The sequence below is a fragment of the Gracilinanus agilis genome, chromosome 2 (assembly GCF_016433145.1).
Source record: "Gracilinanus agilis isolate LMUSP501 chromosome 2, AgileGrace, whole genome shotgun sequence".
NCBI classification, from domain to species: domain Eukaryota; kingdom Metazoa; phylum Chordata; class Mammalia; order Didelphimorphia; family Didelphidae; genus Gracilinanus; species Gracilinanus agilis.
Genome location: NC_058131.1, coordinates 211,898,951 through 211,922,735, shown reverse-complemented (window position 1 = coordinate 211,922,735; position 23,785 = coordinate 211,898,951). Strand labels below are relative to the sequence as shown.

The 23,785-nt window shown below is 36.3% G+C and overlaps 1 protein-coding gene across 1 annotated transcript in view; it reads right to left on the bottom strand.

Annotated features, from left to right (window-relative positions):
* The window catches only part of TAF1B (TATA-box binding protein associated factor, RNA polymerase I subunit B), a 78,150-nt gene that overhangs the window by 1,458 nt on the left and 52,907 nt on the right, over positions 1-23,785 (bottom strand). Inside the window, exons 10-14 of the mRNA XM_044660944.1 lie at positions 18,634-18,811; positions 17,858-17,904; positions 15,111-15,201; positions 12,041-12,111; positions 6,109-6,331 (exon numbers count right to left, since the gene is read on the bottom strand). Coding sequence (XP_044516879.1) covers positions 6,109-6,331; positions 12,041-12,111; positions 15,111-15,201; positions 17,858-17,904; positions 18,634-18,811 — 610 coding nt within the window. The remainder of the gene's footprint in view (positions 1-6,108; positions 6,332-12,040; positions 12,112-15,110; positions 15,202-17,857; positions 17,905-18,633; positions 18,812-23,785) is intronic.

Below are 23,785 nucleotides of genomic sequence, written 5' to 3'. Positions count from 1 at the left end.
ATAGCAGGGGTCAGCAACGTATGGCTCTCAAGCCATATCTGGATCTTTTGAGGGCCAGAGATGGCTCTTTCTGCAGGAGCCATAAAGTCAATTTTTTTTCAGGTGCTGTTACAGGAGCGCACTGTGAGCACTGTACCGCTCTCATGAAATTACATTTTAAAAAATGTGGCGTTTATGGCTCTCACGGCCAAAAAGGTTGCTGACCCCTGGTTTATAGACTTAATCTATCACAAATAACCAGGTTCTTGAGGGAAAAGTATTTAAGATATATTTTTTAAATTTATTCTGCTGAAAAAAAATTATTGGTAAAGGCTACATAAGAGTGTGTTAAGGCAGCTAGGTAGTTCAGTGAATAAAGCACTTGGCCTGAAGTGAGAAAGACCTGAGTTCAAATTTGGCCTCAGATCTCACTAGCTATGTGACCCTGAACAAATCATTTAACCTGTTTGCCATAATCCACTGGAGAAGGAAATAGCAAACCATTCCAATACCTTTGCTGGTAAGAAAACCCCATAATGGGGTCATGAAGAGTTGGACTGAATGATTGAACAACAAAAGTGTGTTAATAGTAGCCATAATAGCAGCAGCAACAGAAGTAGATAGCATTTATATAATAAAGTTTTCAAAGAGATTTATGAAAATCATCTCATTTTTATCCTCACAACAACCCCAGTAAGGTAGGCATTATTATTATTATTATTATTATTATTATTCCTAGTTTACAGATGAGGAAACTGAGATAAACAGAGGTTAAGTGACTGGCCCAGGGCCACACAGCATTTAAGTATCTGAGACAAGATTTGAACTCAGGTCTTATGGATTCTGAGTTCTTTGCTCTATCTACTACACCACAGTCTGTGATCTAAGATGAAAAATGTAAAGACATCTAATTATTTATAATTCTGGCATTCTAATTTTAAAACATATCTTACTGAGAAACCAAGTCAAGAGGGCAGAATAAGAAGAATCAGTACATCCCCATACTATTTAAAGAATGATCTGACTTCCACATCAAATAATGATTCAGAAATTAAAGAACCTATAGTGAGTCATTTTTCCAGCCCAAGATCAAACATCTGACCTACAAGCAATAATCAGGGCAGGAAATATATAACAAAAGTGGTCTAGGATCATGGACTCAGTGTTTCGAACTAGGGTTCCGGGGTAGCCAGTAACACAATGCCCATAAGTGATCATGGACTTAGCTATGGCTCTTAACAGCAATGCAGGGTCTCCCAAAGGCTCCAAAAATATACACATACAGTACAGGCTCAGAGCCTAGAGCTCAAAGCTAGACCTCTAGTACAGAGCTGATAAGTTGTTGACTTATAACCAAGAATATAAAACTGAGCAAGTTCCAGAGTGGGGGAGAAATCAACTTTTACTGAAATAAAGGACTTCTGAGCAAGCATTCTGGATGAAAAGAAAGGAGCTGACTTGAAATTCTCAAATACAAACACAAGAGAATAAAGAGAAACATAAAAGATAAATACAAGTAAGCAATTGGGAAAAGATTTTATTAACAATGGAGTGTTTGCATTTGAATGGGGTCGGATATGATATAAGATTCCAAAGATGTCATCAAGGGTTCATGGAAGAAATCAAAGAAGATGGGAGGCCTGGGAATAATTTTTGTTATGCTTTGATGATCTTAGGAGAAAAAAAAAAGGGAGAAGGAAAAGGGATTTTCTAAGGAAGAAAAAGGGAAGGGTGGGAAAATTTCATCTCACATAACTAGGAATCATAAGAAGTTTATATAAATATCAAAAGGAAAGATTCAGCAAGGCAGCTGACAAAGTAGGATTAAAACTCAGGAGAGAGAATAGAGATAAATTTATAACTTAGAGTAGTCATCTGCATAGACTGCATAGTCTCTGAATCCATGCAGCTGTTGGGATCATGGAGAGAGTATAAAGAAAGAAGATTCAGAACAGAGGTATGGGGGCACTCATGGTGAGATGATAGGGCATGGAAGATGATCTAACTCAAAAGGAGCACTACAAAGGCAGAAGAAGAATCAGGAGAGAGTTAAGTCCTAAAATTTGGGGCAGGGAAAAGGGATATTAAGGTTTCCAGGAGGTGGTGGCATTTAAACTGAGCCTTGAAAGAAGGCCCATGCCTCCTTTTTCCTGTCCTTTCAGAGAGTGATCTCTACCACCTCAGAACTACAAGAGCATTTTATAACTTTCTCAAGACCTTTCTCAAGACTTTCTTCAAGTCCCATTACATTTATTATTCCCACTGTAATTTCTATGAAGGCAGAAACTGAGCCATACTCAGTTTTATATTTCCCACTACACCTAGCACAGTGTCTATATGAAGTGGATCCTGAGTAAAGATGTACTGAATGAAAGAACAAATAGTATTAAGGAAAAAATTGTACCCAATTCAAAACTGTAGCCTCTCAACCTACTTATGCTGGCTCTTGACCAAAGGACAAACAATCCATCACTAGCCTCATACTTGAAGACTTTCCAGTTTTGTAGGACTTTTCACACCTATTGTTCTTTTGGTATTGACTTTGAGAACCAAAGATCACCTCCATTAAAGTGTACTGGAAGATTATTTATGCTAACTTTTTTGGAGTCTAAAATCATGATTTCATCAGTGCAGAGAACTCTCAGAATGAAAATTCCCTCCAAAGATGTAGATCAACATCTCCTCTAAAATTTATAATCTTAGATTTAGGCAATTGATAAGATCAGTGACTTGTCAAATAGGTAGCAGTATTTGAGTTCAGGTCAGGAAGACTTTATCAAATGTGTGAGTATGTGTATGAGTGTGTATTATAAATGTATAACACATATTTGTGTATTAACTGTAGAGTCCCCCTCCTTTTTTTTACACTCTTACCTTCCACCTTAGAATCAATACTGTGTATTGGTTCCACGGCAGAAAAGTGGTAAGGGCTGGCAATGGGGGTAAATGACTTGCTCAGGGTCACACAGCTAGGAAGTGTCTAAGGCCAGATTTGAACCTAGAACCTCCCATCTCTAGGGCTGGTTCTCTATCCACTGAGCCACCCAGCTGCCCCCGAGTCCCTTCTTAATAAAACAAAGAAATTGTTTGATTAGTTTTAGAAAACCATACGTATATCACAATTCCTTTCTTCTACTACTTAAATGAAAATTTCTAATTCTTATAAAAAGAAACTCGAGTCATCATCACCAAACAAGCACTTAAAGAATGCTGTAAAGCCTGCACAGCAATCAGCTCAATCTGAATCAATCAAAATTTCACATATACTTTCAAACTTGGGGGGGGGGGGGGGGAGAATGACAATTTAGGGATTACACTGCTTCCTCTATAGATATCTTTCACTTGGATTCTTTTAATTCTACTTTTCCCAACTCAGCAATGATATCAAGAATATTTACCTCCTTGGGAATAATATATTTCTTTTTTTTAATTTTTAAAATTTAAAATTTTATTTTGAATATTTTTCTATAGTTACATATTTCATGGAACAATATATTTCTAATGAATAACTATGAAAAGAAACTATGTTATGAAATGCCATGAAATGGACAAAGAAGAAATATAATGTATAGTTTGCCAAAATTATTTGTATAAAACATCAGTCATACTTATGAATAAATTATCCAAAAAATTTTATATGGGCTTTTAGTTCTGATAGGCAATTCTGTGTAATGATAAGGACACCAAAGGTGGAGTCAGGAAAATCTTGGGTCCAGACCACACTAATTAGATATGGGTCCTTGGAGAAGTTACTTAACTTCTTTAAATTTCAGTCTCCTGATCTATAGAATTTGGAAAATGACAGTTAAAAGAAAAATCTCTGAAAAATTTCAAGCATTATATGTGAGATATCATTATTATTGTAATTGACCTTTCAATTAATTTCTCAGGAACTCAAATTTTGTCTATGAATTGCCTGCATGGGTAGAGGGAGTTTCCCTCATCTAGAAGTTCCCAGTACCAATTAAATTACAGGTCTAGTTTCTATCCCTTACTTAGAACATGTACATACTTGTCTCATTCATTAGAATGTTTGCTCCTTGAAAAGAGGGATTATTTTAATGTATGTATTTGAATGCTCAGTGCCTTACATAGAGATTTAATAAATACTTATAGATTGTTTATTATTGTTTTTGCTCTAGATGAACTCTTTGTGTTATCAATGCAGATCAGCAACCAAGAGGTTAAGTCATAGTTGGACACCTAGTATGTATCAAAAGCAATACCTGAATCTAGGCCTTCTTGCCTCTCAGCCCCTCACTTTATCCACTGTAAGACACACAGTCTCTTTTTTCTTCTTCCTCTTCCTCATTATCTCACTATTCTCACGTTTTTTTTAAAGTTCAGGTAAAAAGTTCCTAGGACAAGTAGCTTTCCTGCTATTATTCTTTTATGTATATTTATATGTTCAAAGGACAATTTTGCAGGCAGATAAAATAACTGCTTTTTATAGTTGAAAAAAGGTATTAGAAAGTAAGTTTATCTTCTATAGGTTCATTATTGTTGTTTTTACTATATTCCTTCTCTCCTAAAGACCTAATGAAGTTAAAGTACTTAAATAGTTCTGTGAGCTCATTGGCTTGGTTGTTTTCTCCAGTGATGGAGATAGTAACCCATATGTTTCTAGTCAAAAGCAACAAGACGTTATCTCATGAAACAGTCATTTCCTACTGTAGTGCTCATAATATTTGCAGAAAGGCAGCCATTAAAACTAAAGCTTATGCATTGACATCCATTGCAAAGGATGACAAAGCAGAGAAATTCTACAAGCCAGACAAAACATCCCAAATTAAATCAGTATACTTTCTAATATTTAAATTTAAAGTATATAAAAAGCTAGCAGTTCACTGGATCACTTCTTAAACCTCACTAGGCAATTGTTCAGACTTAGACTTGTCAATCAATATGTCTCAGCCCCAAAATATAATATGATTATTACTGTAGATTTGGACATCTCAGAAAAATATTATGTGGTATCTTCACTGACATGGTTGGTTACATTTGCATATGGAAGACCAACTACCAAAACATTTGCAGTCTCTCTCTGATCCTGGACTCTCTAGACCTTTTTTCCCTACCTAACCTTTTCCCTTTTCTAATCTAAATAAAACCCAGCTATTCTAAACCCTAAGTTGCTCTCTGATCTTTTATTTGAGCCCCGAAGGGCTCTGGTCAATTTTCCCCTGCTGGGGCACTACCTTCCTTTCCCTTCCTCTACCTTCCTCTCTCCTTTTTTCCATCCATTCCACCTTCCTACCTTCTTCACAAATTCCCCTCACACTTATTAACATATATTCTTTTATCTTATCCCCCTACAGATGTTAATTTAATAGCCTTGATGACAAGGATCATGTTTAATTTAAATTTCAATCCTATGTGATAAAACAGTACTTTGCACAGAGTAGGTGCTTCTCAAATATTTATTAAATGGTTAGTGAGTAAATGTCTACCAATACTTATTTAAGAATTTAAATGGGATCATCTTTACTAGGTCCAAAAGGAATATGAAATCACTTTCCTAATAAGAAGAAACAAAGATTCTCCACATGGTATGGCTGAATATTTTTGTGGTTTTGCTTATTTAAAAGATGACTTAATTTTGTTTCAGAAGATGGGTCATTTTTTCCTATGAGCAATTTTTTCCTCTTAATCTTTTCAAGTGTCATTTAAAGAAAAATGTTAATTGCTCTAGAAATAAGAGGAAATTGAACCAATTTTATTATAGTGTTGCTGCATAATGTTCTAAAATATAAAGGACTATGTTTGTACAATATGTTTTTAAGAAAGTTTCTAACACTGACCAATATTTATCTGCACTTTGATTAGTTTATCTGTTTTATTGTAGATTGATTTAGCTGGACCTAAAAATTCTGTATCATCTCTCTTTAGAATCTCTCCATTTTTATTTTGTATAAACACGAGGAAATGATTGCTTGTACATCCTTGGACTTTAGTCATAAACCTTCAATCTTCCAATCACATCAATCTTACTATAATTTACTAATATGCCAAATTTTACATAAAGAATTTTATACTAAAGTACTTATGTTGACAATAAGAGACAATGATTTGGCAAAAGAGCAAACTTCATTCCGTTTGGCCTTATTCTTCCCTCAAAGTGCCACATACCTCTTACAGAACTTCTGAGTGCTAAGCCAATACTGTGAATTTAAGGTTGTTAATGATTTGCCTTTTTTTTGTAGGATTTCTTGAAGACTGTGTCCATGGAAGCAAGTTGCATTCTGCTCTTCTTTTACCCAATTTAACTGGAAACTTGTTGGGTTTTTCTTTTTAGGATTTGGTGCTGAATCAACCAATGTGCTAAACTGTTTTTGGAGGTTCATTACCATTCCTGGAATTAGAAAGAAGGAGACTACATAAGAAAAAGCAGTGCTTAACTCACAAAAATACAAGGTATTTGATATGATGATGTCAATTGTTTGAAAACCATCCTAGAGTACTGTTTCCCTTTGAAGAAATCCCTTTGGATGGGTAGACACTAATTCCAAAAAATGACTCTCTTTTCTAAAATATTTTATGGGATTTTCCTTTAGAATTGCATTTAAAGCCTGTGGGGCACACACAAATAGTAACCTTTTTTTATAATCACATTTTGTTTCTGAAAGAAAATGATAACTACCCATTATAAGCATTCACTGTATTCACCAAAGTTGACTTCAAATCAACTAGGTTCTAAATCGGTAATGGCAAACCTATGATACATGTGTCAGCACAGACACGCGTAGCCATTTTTGATGACACGTGGCCATATACAGAGAAGTATGGGGCCACATGCCAAGGATTAAACATTTGCTGTAGTGTAGTACAGACACTGTGCACTATAGATGACAACTCTACCTATATTAATTTACCTATTTTGGTTTATTAAATATGGTTATATATTACAATTATGCATGTTTGTTATTTAAACTATAAATATTGCAAAATTATGGTTTTTTTTTCTTGAAGTGACACACCACTAAAGTTATACTCTGTTTTTTGGCAAATTTTGACACATCAAGCTCAAAAGGTTGCCCATCACTGTTCTAAATGTTTTTTTTTTTCCTTGCTTCCAAAATTCAAATCTACTTTTGAAGAATGGGGGCAGAGTATTGGATTAGGGGCAGGAGGGATTTTAACAGACCTGGGTTACAGTTCCAGATCAGACACTGTAATGCAGGATTTATGCAAGATCTCTTGCATTTGCAAAACTACCCTAGGCAATCCTGTCAGTTAGGAGAATGGAACTCTGGCCTGGCAGGTGCTAGTCCAGGAGCTGACAGTTTGAGCTGGGACTATAAAAACCCCTGCAGAACCAACCTGGGGGTTCTGATTTCCTTGACCTCACCCAGACACCCAACTACTCCTGACTTCCCCTAGGGGACCCCGGGAGGGGGAAGGGAAGTGGAAGGGAGGTTGAAGGGACATTAGGTTGTGGATCATGGGCAGGATTTAAATTAGGGCAGCCTAGCAACAGGGACACCCCCAAACCAATTCATCAACTATATCTGTCCAGTTGGTGGACCAAACAACATCAGGGCAGTGTTAAACTATCTCTGGCTGAGGGCTGGTTCCCTCAGCTTGGCCTTACCTTCTAGGTCCATAGCCAACACTTGCCAATCGCCCCTTGCAACAGTCTCTCAAGAGCCCTAAACCCTCTTACCTCAGTTTTCCCTTCTGTGTTAAAATAAAACCCTTAGCCTGCAGCTGAGAGTTTCTATAATTATTATAACATCATCTTGGGCTAAAGGGGCTGAGGAAAGGGGAGAATAGCAACCACTTGACTCTAAAGGAAGTACTGGGCAAGCATCCATTTTATTCAGGAAGTGTGTGAGCTTCATTTCCTGTTGAGCTCTGTTTTCACTCCTGCAAGGAGGGGCCCCTCACTCTCCACCTTAAAAGAGCCTATAGGTAGCAGGGAGACCAACTGGGCATCACAGCTCAGGCTACACATCCCTGATAGTCTCAAATCACCTGCTACTGAAGTTACTGGCTCCCAGGCCCAGGTGACTCACTTGTACCACCAGCTCCTCTATTATCAGCCACATTATCTACCTATTACAACACTAATTTACTAAGCAATCTTACACAAATCACTTGATTTCTCCTAGTAATCCCTCCATTATAAAACGAGGGAAGAGGGACTTTTTTTTTCTAAATGTCCTCTGCTTTAGAATATTATGATTTTACTGTAAAAATTAGCATTACTGAAGATATTCAAAAGAAAATGTTGATGAATCTGGAGACTATTTCAAAAATTATTTCATTCATCATATAATCTTCAATTTTTGCAGACACCTAAATCTTAGATTTTAATAATAGCCACAATGCTGAATGAAGTGTATTGATGATAAAAATAGTTATTTTGTTGGGAATAGTACTCATTTGGGTGTATATATTATGGCAAATCAGTATAGCAACGAACTTCTGGACAAGATGGAGAACAGCTTGAGTGACAGGATTGTTGGTTACAGAATTTGGAATTCACCCAGGGGGCATGAGCCAAGGGCAAAAGACAGTTGGGACCACATCTATAAAAGCCCTTGGACTGAGCCACCCAGGACCTCCTTTTGAGGCAGGGGACCTTGGGAGAGGGTGGCAAAAGGGCAAAAGGGTGGGTAGGCCATAGACCTGCTAATCCAGGATCCATATCTCAATATCACAAGAAGCTTGATTCACCTTGCTACTATATTGAGCTGAGAGACAAGAACAGCACAGCTGTTAAGAAGAACATTACTATCCCTTGTTGTGGGGAAGATTAGTTAGTAATTAAGTATTAAGGATGTACTTAGCAGGAAGGAGCTGCAGCATTCCAAGATGGAATGAAGGAGCAGGAAGAAGTGGCTTGTACCCTGAGAGAGACTCCATTAGGGGTTGGCACAAACTGTTGTTAACCCTGGGAGATCTCAGAGTAAAGGACACTCTGCTTCCCGATTTCCCTGAGATCCTGTGTGGTGGTGGCATCTAGCAAGGGGACAAGACCTACAGAGCAGTACCAAGGAAAGAGAAGAAGTTTGGAATCTGTTGGACAGCATCTCAAGCACACCCTCTCTATTTGGATACCTTGGCTTTTGACATCCAGAGATCATCGGTGGATTACTGTGAGAAACCCCAAAGCCACCCTCAGCCCATAGCTGTGCTGGTCAAACCCTGGCTGGAACTAGGTCTGATGCAGCCTCCCGGAGACTCCATTACTGCTCCTTTGGCCCTGTCTGCTTAGATCTAAGATTAGAGTAGAGAAGTCCTCCCCTTGCCCTGTGGTTTTGCCCTTTAGATTTTAAGTATAGAGATCCCTTTCCCACCTTTTAGTTAAACTTAATTAAACCTGTTAAACCCTTTTACCTTGCCTGCTTGTTTCTAGACTCTGGCCTAGGGAAAGCTGGGTGACAGTTAAGACCAACTGCCATTCCTGTGTTAATCCAGTGAACTCTGGTCTTCCCATTCTGGTCCAGTTTCTCCTACAACCCAGTGTGTGTACCCACAACTATTTAGATTTATTGAAACATCCCTGGTGCCCTCCATTATCTATTTTCACACCCTCTCTTTCTTTGGTTCAGGTCATGGCCAGACCAGACCAGGGACTGTGAGAGGGGAATAGTCTCCGGCCAGCATCAACATGCTGCTCTTAGATACAAACTATCTTAGTTCCATAGACTCAGTATAGCATTTTCCCAACAACTCTTTCCTAGTCCTGTTTCATCCTTTGAGTTAAGCAATAAACACTGTTCCAACTTAATCCTAGTGGAGATTGGCATTCCTTCCTAGGCTAGTATATATCTATAGCCACAGGGAAGGGATTCATCAAATTGCAGTCAAAATAGCACTGTCCATTTAGCACACCAACAACCAGCCCATAACCAACCTTATCATCACACCCAACCCCAAGCTAGGGAGCCAGAGGAGCTGGTGAACATACATCCCTCACCGGATACTTGGCTTGGGCACTGTTAAGAGGCAAGGGCTTGGCTAAGCTGAACACCCATAAGCACTGGTGGTTACTGGCACATCTTGGTGATCACTCAGGCTATCCTATCCATCACTCAGCCTTGAATTTTCCTACTACCTGAGGATCTAGGGCCAGCTAGTCAGGCCTGGCTCATTGAGCTAGTAGACACAGCATAGTGCCATTTAACATTAGTTACAACTTATAACGATACCTTTGTATAGTCACAATTTTTAAAAATATATTTTACTTCTATATAAATATAAAATTTACTTCTATATAAAAGAAACTACTATATAAATGATGGTTGGCTGTTGTCTTTGAAGAGTACCAAAATGACAGCATAGTGTCAAGATCACAGTGTGTGTCTGACTGGCTGATCAGACCAATATGAGTTCAGAAGATTCTACCACAAGTCAGGTATGAACAGCCAGTATGAACAGTTGGAATGAAGCACGTCTCTAAATCTACACATCTCACATTTCTTTTGAACTACAGCAATTCTGCTTTGCTCATAAACCACAGTACCTTTTTTAATGGGAGTACATCATATTGAATGGTCCTGTGCTAGCCTCACACTAATAACAAAGTTCTTCAGAGAGACCTTTGGAGTGTCCTTCTATCACTTCTTCCCACCTCCATGTGAATGTTTGCCTTGTGTGAGTTCTCTGTAAAATAGTCTTGTAGGCAAAAGTATGTTTGGCATTCAAACAACATGGCCAACCCATTGGAGTTGTGCTTTCTGCAATAAGGTTTAAAAATGCTTGGCAGTTCAGCTTTTTCTTAAGACAATTAAAATGGAAGCAATTCAATTTTCTAGCATGGCACTGACATATTGTCCAAGTTTCACAGGCATATAAAAATGAGATCAGCACAATGACTATGTAAACATTCAGTATGTTAGGCAGACTAATACCTCTTCTCTCTCACTTTCCTTCAGAGCCACCCAAATACTCTGGTAACGAGTACGTCAACTCATCATCTATGTGTTCATCCCTGGAAAGTATACTGCCACAGTAAATGAACTTATCCAGAGCATTCAAAATTTCTTCATTTGCTAAAACCAAAGGTTCCACATATGGATGAAATGGTACTAGGGGAAGATCCTCTATTTTCTTGGAGTCAATAGGCCAAAACACATAATCACTTTCAAACAGAAAGTCATGCACCAATTCTTCCTCCAACTTAGTCTTAGCTTGTAGCCTTTTCAAATTAAATAATTTACAGTCAATGGTAGATGACCATGATGCCATTTTTATCACTGACAGCATCTGACAACATCTGATGAAAACATCATGCTAAAAGCATGAGCAAGCAATGAATGTCTCCATTGTCCATTACTATAAAGGAAAAGGAAAGAGATTGTCCTGTGACAATCACAAGAGGCTCTCTCTTACTGCTGGCAATATTCTGGCCAGAGTACTCTTTAATAGGTTAATCCTTCACCTGGAAGATAGTCATCTACTTGAGAGCCAGTGTAGCTTCAGAAAGGGTCAGGGAACATTCGATATGATGTTTGCTATCCAACAACTCCAGGAGAAATACCAGGTGCAGAACAGAAGTCTGAACACAATGTTCATCGATCTGACCAAGGCCTTTTAATTAGTCAAGAGGCCTTAGGGAAAATCATGGCGAATTTTGTCTTGGAGAACTTCATCATCAGTATTATAAAACAGTTCCATAATGGCATTCTTGTACATGTTTTGGATATCTGGATGATGCTCTTTGCACTTTCCTAGTCACCAGCCTGGTGGAATGGCAACTATAGCAGACTTTGAGTTAAGAGGTTTGGATGAGTCCCATCTCTAATACTTCCTAGCTATGTGACTCTGTGGCCAAGTCATTCTAACTTTTGGTCTTCAGGCTCCTCATATTTATAAGATGGCCAAAGTTAAGATGAGCACTGCCAACTTCACAGGGTTGTTGTAAGGAAAACACCTTGTGTAAACTAAATATATTATTTTATCATTATTATTTTCATCATGATCAAAAATATATTACTGCTAGCAAATGCAGTTTGGTCATATACAAAAACCTGCAGTTGTGGAAAATTAAATAATGAAACTGTGTAACAACATGTTAAAAGTAAAAACAATACTTGAAAAAAATTCAACTCACGTCGTCTTTTATAGACTACTGATCTGTCCGCTGATGAATAATATAATGGCTTTTCACTTTTCCATAGGTACCTATAGATAGAAAAAAATGAAAACATGATAGAAAAGAAATGTGGTTGATCACATTCTGGTGGACTAATTCTTAGAAGAAATATCTACTTGTGAGAGCTAGGAAAAGTCATTTAACCTGTCTAGCTTTCATTTTCTTTAACTGCAAATGAAAGGGTTGGACTAGATCTTATCTAAGGTCCCTTCTGGCTCTAACTTTTAAGAACTAAATCAGGAAGCATGGGATAATTGTTGAGAGGAAGTTCAGACAAAGACTATGTTTTGATAAATATGATGGAGAGACCACTTCCAGCTAAAGGCAGTGAAATAAAAGACTAACTAGAATAAATGATACCAAGTTAGTCCTTGAAGGAAGGGAGAAACCAGTTTCTTTTAATGCTTAGCTTAAGTACCACCTTCTATATAAAGTCATTCTTGATCCTCACCACACCCCCAGCTATCAGTGTCTCCCAAAACATATTCTTGTATTTATTTTGCATGTACTTACATATTTATATAAAAGCATATGTACATATTTTATATAAGCTTATATATGTACTTGTTCTTTCCCCTGATATCATGTTCCTGGAAGGCAGAGACTGCTTTTGTCTTTATCTACCTAGTACCTAGTAGGTGCTTACTAAATGTTTGTGACAGATGATTCAACAGATGGAGTTAGGGATGGCCCATTTTAGGTATGAGAATATAAAGAGCAAAGGCATTGTGACAAAAAAAGGGCAGTCAGGAAAAGGATATAGAAAATAGTTTGATTTGATTGAAAATAGTGTTTGTGGAAATGAGTAATGAGATAAATCTGAGAAGACAGTTTGAAGTAAAAATGTTGGGAACTTTAAATGATTGAATTGAGAATTTTTACTTTATTTATTATGCACTGGGGAGCCACTAAAGCATTTGAATAGAGGAATGTTGTGATAAGGGCAACAAATTGGAAGCATTACTTAAAAAAAAGCCATGGAAAGGATGAATTGAAAACACAATAAGGAAGAAGGCAATTTATAAAGGCAATTGAATGATCTAGGTGATAAAAGGTAAATATCTGAACTAATAGGAATTGAAAGGAGGGGAAGGACTAATAAATAATACTGTATGGTTAATAAACATTTATTCAGTGCTTATTTTGTGCCAAGTAGCCACATTAAGTGCTGAGGATACAAAGAAAGGAAAAGGTTGTTTTTTCCCCTCAAGGAGCTCACAATGTAATAGTATAGGTATAAATCCTACCCAAGAAACCTTGCCGTCTTAGAGAGAGATAGTAAAATACATAACTTCCTCTCCAATGTTCATTTTGCAACAAAAGGTCAAATGGTTCTTTTTGGAAATATTGCTTTAAAATCCATAAACTTGTACCAGTTCCAATTTATGTGGAATAAAATAATATAGAGTATACCAAAAATCTTAGTTTAGTTTAAAGTTATTAAACCTTAGGCTTCTGAGATATTCTGTATATATTTACTTTAATTTGCTATCTTTCTGTGGTACTTCAATATATTGAAACAAAATAAAGAAAATTTGTCAGTTCAAAAATTTTTTTCCTCAATTATTCTTGATAACATATAGCTAAAAAGATCAGATTATGGTCAAAGGATTGACAATCTAGGAGGTAGTGTAGAACAATGGGAAAAATCTGCCTCTGATGCTTACCTTCCTGTGTGATCTTGAGTTAAGTTATTTAATACCCTAGGGCTCAGTTTTCTCCTCTGTAAAGAAGAGAATTGGTTTGCATGGAATTTGAGGTCTCTTCCAGAACTAGAGTTATGCTCCTATGATCTCAAAAATCATACAATCTCAGGAAGGAATCACAAAGTTCATCTAGTCCAATGCATACTTGAATGGAGGAATTACTTTCAGATTCACTGATGTGCAGACATTTAATGTCCACCTGAAAATCTCCAATGATGAGAAACTCACTACTTGCTGAGGAATTTCATTGCAATTTAAAAGAACATTGTTAGGAAGCGGTTCTTCCCATGGAGTCAAAATCCTTCTCTCCACAAGTTTTTTTTAAAACATTCACAGTTCCTTCAACCACTTCTCATATGGCGTGTTCTCTAATACTGTCTTTCCTATCTCTAGATGCACTCCAACTTATAATATCCTTAACCAAAACTTAACACAATATGCCTATGTAAAATCTGGAATAAGTTTCTTCTAGCTCTCAAGTTGTATGCTTTGTCAAATAAAGTTGCTTCCAAACAAAATCATTCTGGGAGCCCCAGAATAGTCAGCCAAACCAAAGATAAAAATAGTTTACATCTTCCTTTTCCCCCCTTTGGTTTGGTTTTAATGACATTTTCTTTCTATAAGCAAATAGAAAACTATTGGAGGCTTTCACTTTGGATTTTTTGTAGTACTCAGATCAGTAGTATGAAACTTTAGAAAAGGGGTTGTGTTGGTCAAATGGGAGAGGAACCGTGATGGGCAAACTACAGCCACGGACCAGATGAGGCCCCCTGAAATGTTCTATCTGGCAGCACATTATTCCTAATCTGAATACAATGAGTAGGATACAATACAATGAAACTTCGAAAGAGTTGCTTTAGAAACAGACTGACAGATGAGCATTTCCTTTGGCCCCCTCTTTTTTTTTTTTTTTTAAACCCTTACCTTCTGTCTTCGAGTCAATATTGTGTATTGGCTCCAAGGCAGAAGAGTGGTAAGGGTAGGCAATGGGGGTCAAGTGACTTGCCCAGGGTCACACAGCTAGAAAGTGTCTGAGACCAGATTTGAACCTAGGACCTCCCATCTCTAGGCCTGGCTCTCAATCCACTGAGCTACCCAGCTGCCCCCTGGCCCCCTCTTTAAAAAGTTTGCCCATCACTGGTATAAACTACAAAAGACAAACAGAATGTTGCCTAATAACTAAAAAAATGGTATGTATGTATTGGTGAAACCTGTAAATTCATTGTACTTCAGATTCTAAGGCTCTCGGTTGATTTGAGAGTACCTAAGGGATTTAGCAATATAACAAGTTATTACAACAGTAGTAGTTTAAAAAAAAGTACTTTGCTTTGAATTCCTCTCGTTGTTGCCGTTTTTCATCAATTATTTTCTTCATAATCTGATACCACTTTCTGAACTCAAAACATGGCTTACCTAAAAGATAAAAAATTTAATTAACTATATAAATCCTGGAATAATATACATATATGTAACCCAAATGATACATCATTTATTGATAATAGAACTAGAGGATCATAAGTTTAAAGACAGAAGGAATCAAAGAATCATTTACTTTACTCCCTGTTTCTAAGCAATTTAATAATAGGTCTTGGTAAACACAGAGAATCAATAATGTCATTCTTAACTGAATTACTAACTTAGCAGTTTTATTTAATCCCCACAAAAACCTCATGTATATGGCAGTGAAAGTGTGGAAATTGAAGTTGAGATAATCAGTAACTTGTAGACAGAATTTAATGATTCTAGGCTTTCATAACTCAAATCTGATCCTCTTTCCATTATGTCATATTGCCTTTCTTTATCATCTACTATTCTTATTTATAGAACATCTTCAAAGATCCTAATGACAAAAACTTAGATCAGAGAGCAACCAATCCTCATTGCCAGTGTGAGGTGAGCAGAGATTAATGCATTACTGTATGGTCCTCCAATCCTCATTCTTTTCTACCCAAGGAAGCCAAGGAAGGATGGGACAGAGAAAGAGATGGGACTCTGATAGAAAAGAAAGCAAGAGATGAAAACTAGAGCTGAATGATGGTTTGCATGAGCTATTATTGGACTCTAGTTAAAGCTTTCCTTTCTTTAAACCACTCTAAGTTAATTATCATTTAATCAAATGTGGACTTGTGATTCATAAAACCAGAGAAGAGAACATAAGTACCTGTTGCTTCTGAATGGTCTTTTTTTTTTTTCTTCAAGTTTCTGATAAAGGAGTAGAAGAAATTAAGACTCAAAAAGAATAGGAAGGAAATTGTGAAGGTGATTTGGAAGATGTTAGACTTGTCAAGAAACTAGAGTTTAATAGAGGGGAAGAAAGATTTGAAAAAATTAGGGAGAAAGAGAAAAATGAAGGAAAACAATCTTTAGGTCAAGATTCTACTTTAAAGAAGGTTACAGGAAATACAACATGAGAAATAAAGGCTGCAACTATAAAAAGAGAAAGAAATTGTGAAGATGATCTTGAAAGGTCTGTACTTGTGAAGAAAGATTTAAAAACAAGGGAGAAAATTTGAGGAGAACTTAAAGATAAATTGAAGGAGAACAACTTAGGCTAAAAGAAGGAGCTCTAAAGAGGAGGACTCGGGAAGATAGAAAAGGATAAAGTAGTTAGAAAGACAAGAGAGGTAAGAAATGGTAAACAAACAGATCGATAATTAAAATAAAATTAACAAATTAAAAAAGAAATTGGCAAAATAAACAAGTCAGTAAGAGAAGTGAAGTAGAATATAAGGCTATAAAATCGATAAAAAGAAAATGAAAATTAGATTTGGTTAATAAGCAGTTAAAAAGGGATAAAAAGCTGTAAAGATATTAAGAGAACTTAGGTTAGGGGGGCTAGGTATAAATACCCACAAGAAGTTAAAAAAAACAAGGTTGAGAATTTCAATTAGAATAAATAGTTGGGTAAATACTTCAATGACTTCCAATGGAATTTTAAAATTTTATTTTGTTCCATAGCCAAATTACTAGTGTTTATGTTCCAAGTGGTAGGCTAGTCTCTTTCCTAAAAGGAAATATGAAGGGGTCTCCATAATACAATTATTAGAAATTTTAAAATATTCCTTTAAAACAAAACAACAACAAAAGGAACAAAAAGGAACAACAACAACAACAACAACAAAAAAAAAACAACCAAAAGGCTGGCTTTAATGGGAAAAGACAAAGGATATAAAAGTAGCACAGGAGAAATAACTTTTGGAAAGATGGAGAGTAGAAAAATATCACATAGAGAAAAAGGACAATTGTCTTTAAAAAAAACTTTAAAAAAAAAAGAGAGGTTCTTCTTGAAGAGGAGAGAGGTAGATCATCTGAGAAAGAAGCAGCTGCCTATTCTCTAAGGAATGCTATAGTACAGTGATGGCAAACCTGTTAGAGATTGAGTGCCCCAACTGCAAACTGTGTGGAGCAGGGGAAGGGAGCAGCTCTGCCCTGCATCTCTCTGGCTTTCTAGTAATAAACTCTGGTGAACTCTGTGCTAGAGTGATAGTGGAAGTGCCCAAAGAGAGAGCTCTGAGTGCTCCCCTCTGGCACATGTGTCACAGGTTCACCAACATGGCTATAGTAGATCCACAGAAGTTAGCATCATAAAGACCTGTTAATTCTACCATTACAACAACTCTCTCATTTGTCTTCTCTTCTCTATTTCCACTGCCATCACTCTATTATAAAAATTATTATTATATTATTATGTGCCCTGGCTATTGCAAAAGCCTTTAAACAGTTCCTCTAACACCACTCCCATTCCTCTAATTCTTCATAACAGCTGCATATTATTCCTCTGCTCAAAAATCTCCAGTGGGTTCTTATTGCCTTAAGGGAAGTACACAGTCCTTTGCCTGTGCCACCACTACCTTTTCATCATAAAACTATTGGGCCTCTCTAGGGCCATTAATATCAAAAGTATTTTTCAAGGCATCCTAGTATTGAGAATACCATTAACCCTAGATGGAATATGAGAACTCAAAATATACTTTAAGCATAAACTCATAACATAAAACACAATTTGGAGGGGGCACAATTTAGAAATTAGCTTTCCCAATGAATAATACTGATAGAGACATTCAAATACCTTCATGGTTGTTTTCATTATTTTCTTGAGCAAGGCTAGAAAGGGACCTGAAAATAATCACAAGCAAATTATCAACTCATTTGAAAACAATTATCATCTGAATTCTCCTTCTTAACCCATGTGACTAATTAAAGTCAATTTTTTTTAAACCCTTAACTTCTGTGTATTGACTTATAGGTGGAAGAGTGGTAAGGGTGGGCAATGGGGGTCAAGTGACTTGCCCAGGGTCACACAGCTGGGAAGTGTCTGAGGCCGGATTTGAACCCAGGACCTCCTGTCTCTAGGCCTGGCTCTCAATCCACTAAGCTACCCAGCTGCCCCCTTAAAGTCAATTTTTTAGAGGAAAAAAAGCCTCACTTGAACAGTGGAGACACTAAATTCTGTCAAAAATGCCTAGTACTAAGAGTAAGGGGAGAGTACAGCACTAAAAATTCTGTTCTCTCAAGCTAATTTTAAAAAGAATATGTATACTGTCAAAATCTGAGGACAAACAATGTACTAATATTAATATCTAACAAGTAATGCCAAGAAGGAACCTAATATATTATAAACCACTTAGTAAGTCAAAGTAAATAATCTGAAAATAACTGAGACATAAATGTACTGGCATAAACAATACTGAAGTTGAATGTTTTATGGCAATTAAGACTTTCCAATATAAAAAAATTTAACATAAATGTCTTCACTCTAGATAGTGAAATCAATAAACAATATTACTACTTTTTAGCTTACTTAATATGATCACCATTAAATTAAGAGAGAAACCACATATTTACCATTCTACATTGTCATTCAATAAAAAGAGTAGTTTCAGCACCACAACAATGACAGCTACAGCCTGAACATCATATTTAACTGTCCTTGTTTTTTCAGTTATTGGATCAAATGTCAGGAAATCTACTTCTCCTATGCCAGTCATTTTGATCACTTGACAAGTCAGGTTATGCATTTCATCTGTAGAAGAGTAAAACAGGAAAATGTAAATAGGATTTTCCTAAAAACCTTAACATGCTAGTATTTGAGTATTTGGAATGTAGATGCTCTTATAAAAATGCATTTACGAAAAACTGCATTTAATGACATATTTTGTTTTATTTTATTTTAAAATTGGAATTTTTATTTAATTAATTAATTTAGAGTATGTAACATAGTTACAAGATTTATGTTCTTTCCCTTCCCTTCCTCCACCCCCTCCCATAGCCAACATGCAATTCCACTGGGTTTTACATGTGTTAACAACATATTTTAGAAAAAATAAAGTAACATTTCCTCCAAAGTTACTTTTAACTAAAAAAAACTGGCTAATTAAGTAAAATTCATTGTTATATATTTTATTTTTAAACAAATTTAATAAGAATATGTTTAAAGATTATTCTATTATATTTAGTTTTTATTTTATTTTATTTTTAGACATTTTATTTTATTTTCCCCTAATTACATGTAACACCATTTTTTTTTTTAACCTTTCCTTCTGTCTTGGAACCAATACTATGTATTGGTTCCAAGGCAGAAGAGTGGTAAGGGCTGGGCAATGGGGGTCAAGTGACTTGCCCAGGGTCACATAGTTGGAAAGTATCAGAGGCCAGATTTGAACCTAGGACCTCCCATCTCTAAGCCTGGCTCTCAATCCACTGAGCTACCCAGCTGCCCCCAGTTTCCAACATTTTTCAAAGAATATTGAGTCTTCAAGTTCTCTTCCTCCTTCCCTTCCCTCTCATCCTTCCATCCATGTTAAGATGGTTAGCAATCTTATATAGTTTTTTAAATGTGCAATCACATAAAACATTTTCCCATATTAACCCTTTTGTGAAAGGAAACTCAAATTTTAAAAACTTAAGAATGAAAAAAGTTTGCTTTAGTCTAGATTAGGACTCTTATCAATTCTTTTCCTCTAGAAGCAGATGCCATTTTTTATCATGAGTATTTTGGGATAGTTTTGGATTATCATATTGCTGAGATTATCATATTGATGCTCTTCACAGTTGCTCGTTGTACATTATTCCTTTTACTCTCTTCAGTGTTCTCCTGGTCCTACTTATTTCATTCTGCTTCAGTTTGTTTTAGACTTTAGAGTCTTTTTCTGAGCTATGCCTGCTTGTCATTTCTAATAGTACAATAATATTCCATTAAAATCATATACTATAACTTACTCAGCCATTCCCTCACTTTCAAATTCTTTGCCATCCCCTTCCCCCAAAAGAGCTGCTTTATTTTAGTATATATAAGTCCTTCCCCCTTTTGTTTTTCATCTCTGGGATATAACCCTAGTAATGACACTGCTGAGTCAAAGGATAAGTACTGTTATATTACTCCAAATTACTCTCCAGAATGGTTGAATTAATTCAGAACTCCCCCCAAACAAGGTATTCGTGTCTCAACTTTCCCATATCCTCTCCAAGTTTGGTTATTATGATAAAAAAGGGAAATGACAAATCTGAGGTGTGGGGAAGTACCACAGATTTATTTTAATTTCTATTTCTCTAAGTAATAAGTGATTTAGAGTATTTTTTGCATGATCATAAAAAGCTTTAAATACTTTGAGAACTGCCTCTTCATATCTTTTGACCATTTATCAATTAGGGAATGACTTTTATTCATATACACAACTAATTTCTCTATGTATTTGAGAAACAAAGCTTTATTAGAGACTTGTAAAATTTTTTTTGTAGCATTATGATTACTGTATATTATTCACCACCCTATTTACCCCATTTAGGTTTTGACCACCACCTCCTCCAATTTGTACTCTATCAGCACCATCCCCCTTCTCTTCCCCTCATCTCCTATTTTCCTATAGGGTAAGATAGTTTTCTCTATACCCAATTGACTGTGTATGTTCTTCCCTCACTGGACTAATCCCAATGAGAGTAAGATTCACATGCTTCCCTGCCCACCTCCTCTATCTTCCCCTCCATTGTAAAAGCTCTTTCATACCTCTTTTATGTATAATAATCTAGCCCATTTTATTTTTCTCTCCCCCTTCCTCCCAATGCATTCATCTTTCTCATTCCTTAATTTTATATCATCCCATCATATTCTAGCCCTAGCCCTCTGTCTATGTATACTCTTTCTAACTGCCCTAATAATGACAAAATTCTTTGGAGTTATAAGAATCATCTCCCCATGAAGTGAGATACACAGTTTAATCTTATTGAATGTCTTTTGATTTCTCTTTTCTCTTTACCTTTTTTATAATTCTCTTGAGTCTTGAATTCGATAATCAAATTTTCCATTCAACTCTGGTCTTTTCAGGAATGTTTGAAAGTCCTCTATTTCACTGAATATCCATTCCCCCACCCCACCCCACCCCTGAAAGGATTATATAGGTCATTAAAAAAAATATTTAAATTCAAATCTATATTTACTATTAAAAGAGGTGGTATACCTTTTAAGAAGTTCTTTTCAATGCATTTTTGCATATCTTTTTTTTTCCCATTTGGCCAATTTTGCTTTTTAAGAAGTTTTCTTAAGTGTTTTTTTGTGGGGATTTTTTGCCTCTTTTACCAGTTGGCCTATTCTGTTTTTCAAGTCATTAATTTCTTCAGTATTTTTTGTGCTTCCTTTGCCAAGCTGTTGACTCTTTTTTCCTGCATTATAGTGAGCAAAAATGGCTGACCTTTCATTTCTTTTCTCAAATTTTCTTCTATCTCTTTTATTTGCTTCTTAAAATTCTTTTTGAACTGCTCTGTTAATTCTTTTTGGACTTGAGAGTAATTCCAATTTTCTTGGACGTTTTGGATGCAGCAGTATTGGTTATATTGTTGTATTCTGAGTTTGCATTTGGTCTTCTCTGTCACCAAAATAACCTTGAGTTTCTTTTTCTGTTGTTTGCTCAATTTCCTGTCTTTTTCTTTCAATTAAAAAAACCGTTAAAGTTGGCCTCTGTATCTGTGGTGAAGGGAGCACTTTCCAAACTGCAGGTTCAGTACAGTTGCCTTCAGAGGTAGCTCTGGGGAAGTTCTTCCAAGGTGGTATGATGTAAGGAGAGGTGTATTTAATACTCTCCTGGCCTGCACTCTGGTCTGAGTAACCCCAAGCACTCTTTTTCCCCTTGGAACTGGGACCAGTTTCCGCTGCTCCCCTACAGCCGTAAGTGCTGGTGCTTGCTAGTAGTCCTCCTCACCCTGAGATCATGCCTCCCAACCTGAGAAATGATTCTGTGTATAGGCAATGGAACAGGAGTCTTGCATCCAGAGCTAGCAAAAGGACACCTGTAATCTCCTTCTAAGCAACTGTCCTCTATATCATCTGTGGCTGAAAGCTCCAGAAGCCTTTACTGCTGCTTCAGCTCAAAGTCTATTGCTGTTGTGGAGCCTGCCCTGGCATGCTGTGTTCCACCACCATCTCAGTGCACTAGATCCATCGTTCAGGCCTTCTAAGTTGTTTTGTGCTGGAAATTTACTTCTTGTCTTTTTGAGGGTTGTGTTGCTCCAGAATTTGTTTTAAGGCATTATATCCTAGTTTTTTTGGAGGGTAACTTGGTAGAGATCAGATGAAGATCTGTACCAACTCTGCCACCTTGGCTTTACCCTCCCAAAATATTTTTTTAAAATAAGTCCATGGAACACATTAAGAATATTGATCTTCCTTCATGTTAATGTCTTCCAAGTTTATCTCCAATTCATCCTGTCTTTATCTTGTTCATAGTTATTCATGTTCTCTCCCCATTACACTCTACTCCTTGAGAGCAGGGGCTGCTTTTAGCTTTCTTTGTAATCCTGGTGCTTAGCAGAGTGTCTGGCACATAACAGACATCTAATAAATGTTTGTTGATTTGATTTTTACATCTTTAGCTACAGGGACACATTAGCATTTGTAATTTCACATTATTGGCATGTTTGATAGAATAAAAACTATTTTATTGTTGATCTCTCTCATGTTGTGAGGCATTAAAACATTCCTTGTCTTCATTATACATTTTGAAACCTAATCATGTTTTGTATCATTCTAAATGATAGTGATTTATTAGTGAAAAATGTTCACTATCAACAAAAAATTGAACTATAAAAGCTAACTAGAAAATGTTTAGCCAAGAATACTTGCAAATTTGCTTGAAGACATTCTAACATAAAACTTATGTACAGATATATCTATTATACTGAAAAACTTAGGTGTTTTGATTTGACTTTTACCTTAAAAATAGTTTTCATTAATATTCCAAGATAGGTTTACAAAAAAGATTTGTTAAATTATGCATATTATTTTCATCAGTCTCCAGAGGAGTATACAGTTTTCTTTCAGAAAATTTGTAAGTTAGAACTGTATTATTATTTGTAATTGCAATTTCTTGAGTCTCTAAGAGAAAAAAATATAGTTGGAAGATGATAAGGGAGAAAGATGAATAAGAGGAGGCACTGATAGTAAATAAAAGTGAAAGGGAAGAAATACATACCACTTTCGTTTTTTGTATCCCTGTACAGCAGTGCAATACTGGATGTTGTAGTTATGCCACCTTTGATCCCCTGAGGATCAGTATCAGAGAATGTAAACTCTTAGTCAAGGATTACATATTTTTTCTTAGATCATAGCTTTAGATCTGAGAAACTGTTCAGTTCATTCTCTTCTTTTTATAGCCAATGACATAAAGCCCAGAAAAGGCAAGTGAGCTGCTTACGACCCCACAAGGAAGCACGCACCAGACAAGTCCACCTTTAAAGGACAGTCAACAAAGCACCTAATATAAACTAGGAAGCGACCTTCCTCCCATTCCATAGCTCCTAACTTAACTTGAAATAAAAAGTGGGTAGTCAGGCAAATAAGGACCATTAAACTAGCCAAGTGAGCCAAACTACCCATCCTGCCATTCTCATTCCCACTACAGAACCAATGTCTCAGATGGAAGTTTGCTATAAGGTTATGAATTTACAAATGGGAAGATGTCTCAAGTTATTTTTCCTGATGCCTGGAACCATTCTTATCTAGCTCAAG